This window comes from Chrysochloris asiatica, unplaced genomic scaffold, assembly GCF_000296735.1.
Source record: "Chrysochloris asiatica unplaced genomic scaffold, ChrAsi1.0 scaffold00005, whole genome shotgun sequence".
In the NCBI taxonomy this organism is placed as follows: domain Eukaryota; kingdom Metazoa; phylum Chordata; class Mammalia; order Afrosoricida; family Chrysochloridae; genus Chrysochloris; species Chrysochloris asiatica.
Window position 1 is genome coordinate 6,607,873 of NW_006408523.1, and position 7,291 is coordinate 6,615,163.

General features: G+C 44.3%; 1 protein-coding gene across 1 annotated transcript in view; it reads right to left on the reverse strand.

Annotated features, from left to right (window-relative positions):
* NUPL1 (nucleoporin like 1) overlaps positions 1–7,291 on the reverse strand; it is a 53,186-nt gene that overhangs the window by 24,034 nt on the left and 21,861 nt on the right. Inside the window, exons 4-6 of the mRNA XM_006832050.1 lie at positions 4,741–4,890; positions 3,010–3,147; positions 604–714 (exon numbers count right to left, since the gene is read on the reverse strand). Of these exons, the coding sequence (XP_006832113.1) occupies positions 604–714; positions 3,010–3,147; positions 4,741–4,890 (399 nt within the window). The remainder of the gene's footprint in view (positions 1–603; positions 715–3,009; positions 3,148–4,740; positions 4,891–7,291) is intronic.

The following is a 7,291-nucleotide window of genomic DNA, read 5'->3' on the forward strand; positions in this document are numbered from 1 at the left end:
GAATAAGGTCACAGAGTTTATCAACAGTTGGGCCAAGATCTGAACCCAGTCAATTAAGCTCCAGCACGAGACTCTTACCAATCGACTCTCATAACTCCTATATCACGCTGTCTCTGTATCTACATAAAGATGCTCAAGAATGCAAAACAGAATTCCCAACATGCAGACACGGAAAACAGATACCTAACAATAAGATAATGGTAGACTAAAACTATAACACATTCGCTCATAAAATTAATATTGACCAGCATGAAAATGCTTTTTACATTACTGACATTTGCAAACAAACACCCAGGATGTGTTGTTTCATGAGAAAGAAGAGATTACAAAAACAGTGTGTATATTATAAACCCAGTGCAAAATGACACGTTAACATGCATATCAGGAAAGTGATAGGCACAGACAAATCTAAGGTTTTCAAAACTATAAATTTAAACGCACAATACATGCCTAATTTGTAACATACTGATATTACAAACAAGCAAAAAGGGAAAATATACATACTCAATGTAAAATACATGATTTTCAAGACATAGGAACGTGGAGGAACTTAAAAATTCCCTCAACAGAATTGCCAAAACATAGAATTACAACATCACTTACTCTTTTTATCTGAGGAACTGCTAAAGTCTATGCCGCCAAGGCCTTCATTGCCTGCAGTCGAGGTCGCAGTAGCAGCTCCCAGAGTCAAGCCTAAAGCATTCTGTCCAAGTCCTAGAGAAAAACCAACCATCATTTACAAAGTTCTCTCAAAGATTTTGTAACAATTTCCCACTGCTGACCTAGGCACTCAAATGCTTTTAGGTTGGATCCCAGATTTTCTTCAGACTCAGTTTAGGCAAATGACAAGAAATGTGTCTAGCATATTCTTACTTGAATTCAATAGCTCCCATAGTTTGAATACAGATTTTTCTTTATTAATAAAGGTCATAATGCTATTTGTTAATTCAACACATGTGAACACTCAATTTTTATTGATATCATGTATCTTAGTGGAACGCTGGTGGCACAACGGTTAAGTGAATGACTGCTAACCGGAAGCAGTTCAAACCTACCAGCTGCTCCGCAGAAGAAAGACCTAACAGTTTGCTTCAACCAGTCTTGGGAAGGCCGTGCAGCTGTCCTACTGTCTTGGAAGGCTGGGAAGGCCGTGCGGCTGTCCTACCATCCTGTGAGGACGGGAAGGACGTGCAGCTGTCCTACCGTCCTGGAAGGTTGGGAAGGCCGTGCGGCTGTCCTACCGTCCTGGAAGGCTGGGAAGGCCCTGCGGCTGTCCTACCGTCCTGGAAGGCTGGGAAGGCCATGCGGCTGTCCTACCGTCCTGGAAGGTTGGGAAGGCCGTGCGGCTGTCCTACTGTCCTGAAAGGTTGTTAAAGAGTCAAAGCTGACTCTGCTCTAAGTCAGAGCTCATGGACGGCAATGGATTTGGTTTGGGATTTTCAAAATAAGAAAAATAATCATAATAAAGTCAATGTAAGTTAATGTAACCATAAAGTAAGCATTAAATCTTGGGTCTGGAGTTTGAGAAGATTCAGGGCAAACCCCAAAACCCAGTAATGGGAAGTTACAGGAACCGCCCTCTATGTCGCCTGCCTAGTTTTGCTATCTGGCTTTGCTGTCTCAGGAAGTATGAGCTATGCTTACACTCGTATCCTGTAAAGAAATGCAAGTTATAGTCATTGCCTCATTAGGTGGCCAGAAAGCATTCTGAATACCTACAAAGTTAGACTATAATGACAAAGATAAGTATTTGAAAGATCAAAGCAAATTTGATCAATTTCTAAAGTTAAAATCTAACCCCCTCCACTTCAAACACACACACAAACATACAAATTTCTACAGGTTTGATTATTCTGACTCCGTTTTTCCCTTTCCATTGACTGGAGTCTTCTCTGTTAAGCCTACAAGTTGCGTACAGAATACGAAGGTGCTACAAGAGAAAACGTTACATTAGATTCGTCCAGCTCCCTGGTAGCTGACACATACCAGGTGCTAGCAAAACTTCCAAAGCTAAACAGTGACTCTGAATTAGCCTATAACACTCCAGTACATATCCAGTTTCCCAATTGGGACAGCGCAGGCTCCGTGCAGCGTTTCTAGATGACTTCACCTGCAGGGGAGCTTGTCTCACGCTCGTCAGTCTGCAGACTTAAGAGATGGGTGCTCCAAGTGGGACAGTCCAAGTGCAGCTTCATTCACCTGTACCTCCAAGTAAGATGGCTGTTTTAACACTCACACTTTAGACTGGGCCCGGCTGTAGCCACTATTCAAAACAGCTGCAGAAACCTTAACATGAGGCATATTTTTAAAAAATGAAATAAGAAATCAAACTGAAATATAAAATATTAATTCAATATTAACTATCAGGTGAGTCAACACATTAGTATTCTGTCTAGAGACTACAGTACAAAGATCTAATCTTCCCTTTAAAACAGCTTCCCATCGTGTAGAGCCGTTCCTAGCTATGAGGTCAAATGCCTTTACACTGAACTTAAGTGCTAAGCAATCCCAAGGTTTTCAGCAGCCACTTATTCAAAAGACAAGTTTCTCTAGAACATACACCGATTTTTAAAAGTGGCCCTTCTTTATATTTCTGCATTTTAACAATCCATATTGAGAAAAAGGAAAAGTTGATTGCTAAAATACGGCTAAACCTACTGCTAGCGAGTCAATTCTGACTCAAAGACCCTACAGAACAAAGGAAACCTGACCGAGGGGTTCCCGAGAATCTCCACAGAAGCAGACGGCCACATCTTTCTCCCACACAGCTGCTTGTGGATGTGAACCACCAACCTTGTGGTTAACAGGCCAACACTGAACCCACTGCGCCACCAAGGCACCTTTAAAATATGGCTAGACTGTCCAAATATGTATGCACACATAATTCAGCTTTCATACAAAAAGGGTAACATCCAAGTTAAAGAGACAAAGTGGTCTGCTTACAAGGCCAAAGTAAAGAAAAAGTCAATTGACATTTCCGGTTTCTAGAGAATAAATACTGTTAGTTACCTGCTGTTGCTGTGTTTGTACTCTGGAAAAGCGACCCTCCCAGACCAGCTAAAGCTCCCCCCAGAGAAAGGCCAGTTGATGCAGCTGTGGTTGTGGCTGTCGTTCCACCCAAATTGTTTAGAGTAAATCCTGTGGAAGCTATAAAAGATAAAAGAGAAGCAATATTAGTTTTAAGAACACTATACAGAAAAACACAAATAATTTTGAAAAACTGATTTCCAGGAAGAAATTGGCTCTTTGAAAAAACTATGTCTTAAAGACCAAATTATATGTGCCTGAGATAAATAGTAGTTTCAAAGGTAAAATCAGTGACAGAGCTAAGGGCTGTGGGTAATACGGGAATGGTCCTAGATAACTAATACCAGACAGTTATCACACTTTCACCCAGGCCACCAAGTCTACTTCCAAGACGAAATGAAACCGAAGCCAGGCAAGACTTATGTGAACTCTATACCTCTCCCTAAGGAGCTCTGGTAGCATAGTGGTTACGAATTGGGCTGCGAACCTCAAAGTCAGCAGTTCGAAACTACCAGTGGTTCCGTGAGAGAAAGATGTGGCTTTCTGCTCCCGTAAAGATTTACAGCCTCAGAAACCTTGTACAGGGTCGCTACGAGTCGGAACCGACTCCGTGGCACATAACCACAACAACAACATACCTCTCCCTCCTTGTCACCAAAATGTTCCTCAAAAACAAAGTCAAGCAGAAAGACACTGTTCTACATCCTACTTTGGTGAGTAGCAACTGGGGTCTCAGAAGCTGGTGAGCAGCCACCTAGGGAAGACGCAGCTACTGGTCTCTCCCTATCCGGAGCAAGTAGTGGGAAAATCAAAGATTCAATGAAACAATCAGCCTCCATGACCCAGACCAGATCTCCATGGGCTCAGCGACCACTACCAACAACCCTGATCGGACCACAGCAGAAGGTCCTGGATAGAGTGGGACAAAAAAATACAGGGCACTGAAAATAAAGAAAGAGAGACCAGACTTTATGGTCTGACAAAGATGGGTAGAACCCCTGAGACGGTGGCCGTGAGATCCCCTTCAGGCCTGAACCCTCCGCAGCCCCCTGGTAACTTTCAGTGACACTAAAGACAGGCCTGTGAACTGAACACTATTACCCAGGAGACACGGGCACCTCAGAACAATTCAGCACAGGAGACCAAAAGAGCAGCATCTGCCCCCAAATCAAAGCTCATAAGGCTGGAGGGGCCGGAAAGAAAGACCAACGGAAACAGGCAACTCCGGGAGGCAGTTGTCACATGGAAGCACTGGTACATGGAGGGACTGCAGCAGGGTCACAGAACACGTACAAATGGTTGAGCACAAAACCAATTTGCTCTGTAAACTTTCACTCAACCCCAATAAAACATTTCTAAAGAATAAAAGTACTAAAGCAGTATTCTACATCTTTTTGTATTGTGATACTAAGGGGGGAAAAGGAATAAGAAGCAAAGCGGATGTAATGACCTGTAGGTTCTCTCTTCCCCCAGCTCCTACTTCGCTCTGTAAACACACACCAAACCCACAAATGGCTCTGCCACTTTCATAACCAATGGGGTGTTCTCTTCTTCACAAACCAATGACGTCAGGTCAAAACTGCCAAATGAACGCACTAAGCATTTCCCTAAATTGGAGTCAAGCTTAATCAAGACAGATACCTATGCTTACTAGCCAAATGAAAGAGAAGTCTAACCCGTGAAATGCCACGTCCCTTCCCCACGAGGCCTCACCTGCTGGCGTTGACGTCAGAGCCGTGGAGAGTGTGAGCCCACTGGCTGAGGTAGAGGCGATGGGCAGAGCGAATGGTGTGGCAGACGCTGCAGGCTTGTTGAAGCCTAAGCTGAAACCTGTAGTAGATGCAGACGTAGTGGCTGGTGCTCCTGTTTAAAGCAAACACTTTTTTTCAGCATTAGGAGAACCGACGGCCAACTAAGAGTTACATGAAGAGGCTTCAAAAAGTTCGTGGAAGAATGGTGTGGAAACATAATGCAGTTTTTCTAAGAACTTTCTGAGGCTCCTTCATAAGTATATTCTACCAAATTTCAATCAGGATCCCTAAGATTTTGTGTTCCTACTTTCTGTAGTTAGGACAAAAAGGTATGCAACTGCATATATGTGAGGGGGGAGGGGGAAAAAAATATATATATATATATACGTATAAACTGGGACTCAATCATGGTGAATATTTTAAAAATTGCCCTTCAGGTTAAGAAACAGTGATATTCCAATTCAGTTTCAATTCTACTGCTACATTTTCCCAAAACCATTTAATGCTCTTCCTTCCATCTCAGGAAAAAAAAAAAAAAAATGTCCAAGACCATCTAACTGCCCACGTCTACATTTTCTCCTCCTATCAGCAGCTCCCGTCCTGCCCACGCCCACATTCTCCTCCCATCAGCTCCTGTCCTGCCCACACTCACATTCTCCTCCTCCTATCAGCTCCTCTCCTGTCCACGCCCACATTCTCCTCCTATCAGCTCCTGTCCTGCCCAAGCCCACATTCTCCTCCTCCTCCTCCTATCAGCTCCTGTCCTTTTCATCTCATCACCCTTTTCTTGTAGACTTTTGCCGGCTTCCTTTGCTCACTTCCCACGTGATCTTGTCCAGCGGTCCAGCTCAGCTCCTTCAAGGAATGCTCCATTCACTTGCACAACTTAAATTGCGGGTCCAAGAGGCTAGGTCTGGAGCTCCCCAAGTCCCCCGCTTGCTATCTCTACCTCGATGTCCCTATGGAGCCCTAGATGTCCTGAGGTGAATTATCTCACCCCACAAAAACAAAAACAAAACAACCTGCCTAGAGTCCCCATTTTCAATTCAACTGCTCAAGCCAGAAGCCACAGCCACCCGTAAATTCTGCTTCAGAAGTGCCCCTGGACTCGGAGCCGCCTCAAAAACCTTACTGCCGGTCCTCCCCGCCTCCACAGTTGTAATAGCTTCCTCATCTGTAGTAATGTCATCAGTTTTTCCACTTTAATACACCTCTGGACTTACCTCAATTGTCTTTTAAAAAGGACACCTTTACTATCTGGTCCCAACCTGCTCCTACAACCTCATTTCTCCTTGCTTCCTAAACCCCAGAATAAAACACTGTCCAGATTTTGCTGATCTCTTTGAAGAGCAGGACTCTTCACTTTCCACTTCTCTGTGTGAATGCTGCTTCCTGTCCACAGAATCCTCTGCCTTCCATGGTGCCCTTCAGACATGTGTGAGGGCACTGGCCAGCTCAACACACCCGCAGGGTCTGGATGAGAGAGACAGAGCCTTCCTGATGCACTCAGCACCACCCACTGTGCTGGAGATTTGAGACACATCTGCTCGTTTACTCGACACCAGGATCATTACTATCTTATACAGGAGGACACGACTTAGCGGGAACATGCAACTTAACCCAAGGCCACACAACTGGGATGGAGTAGCTGCTCAAAAAGTACAGAATGGGTGGATAAATACATTGATTTGGGCTTTCCCTGAAGTCACTGAGACGAAAGAAGCCTGAAATGATGCTTCTCTATGGCTCTGGCTCTGAACGACAGGCAGTTCCAGATGGAGTGCAGTGCTTTGAGCTCAGGCCTGGATTCTACAACAAGCTCAGTAAACAAGAGGCCAGCTGCAAGCCCCTGTGGCCAATTCCGTCTGTAAGTAACTCCAGTGATGAACAGACGCACTGTGTTTTCTGTTGACAACTGGTGGGGAGCATCCAAGTGAAGAAAGCCTGCCAGGTTCCTCATGTCCTTTCATCTCTCATTAATTTACTTCCATTCAGATTCAAGACAGGGTAGAGTCCAAGTTATTCACATTCCTTTCAGCATGTCACTGTAGACAAGCTCGGACTCTGAACTAGAGGAAGGCATCCTGGTGTGGTACCAGAGGATAAACAATCGACCTCAAAGTTGGTCTAAATTGCTAGGTCGGCAGTTCAAACTCACCAGCCACTCCTTGAGAACCCTATAAAGGGTCACTATGGTTCCGAACTGGCTCGACGACACTTAATATCAACAACTAAGAGCCCTTAGATGTCACATGACTATCTCAGGTGTCACACTATTTAGAGGAAAAGCTAGGCTCTCTCCAAGACTTCTAGTTGGCACTTTTCACCCAGCAAAGGGCTCTCCTATCTCGTGACCAAAAACAATGTAGACTAAATTTCCACAGGAAAACTCACCTCGCTAGCTATTTTATTTTTAAACTTAAAAGGGGCCATCTATATTCACTGTTGTTGTTGTTAAGTGCCATCGAGTCGGTTTCGACCCATAGCGACCCTGTACAGGGTTTCCGAGGGTG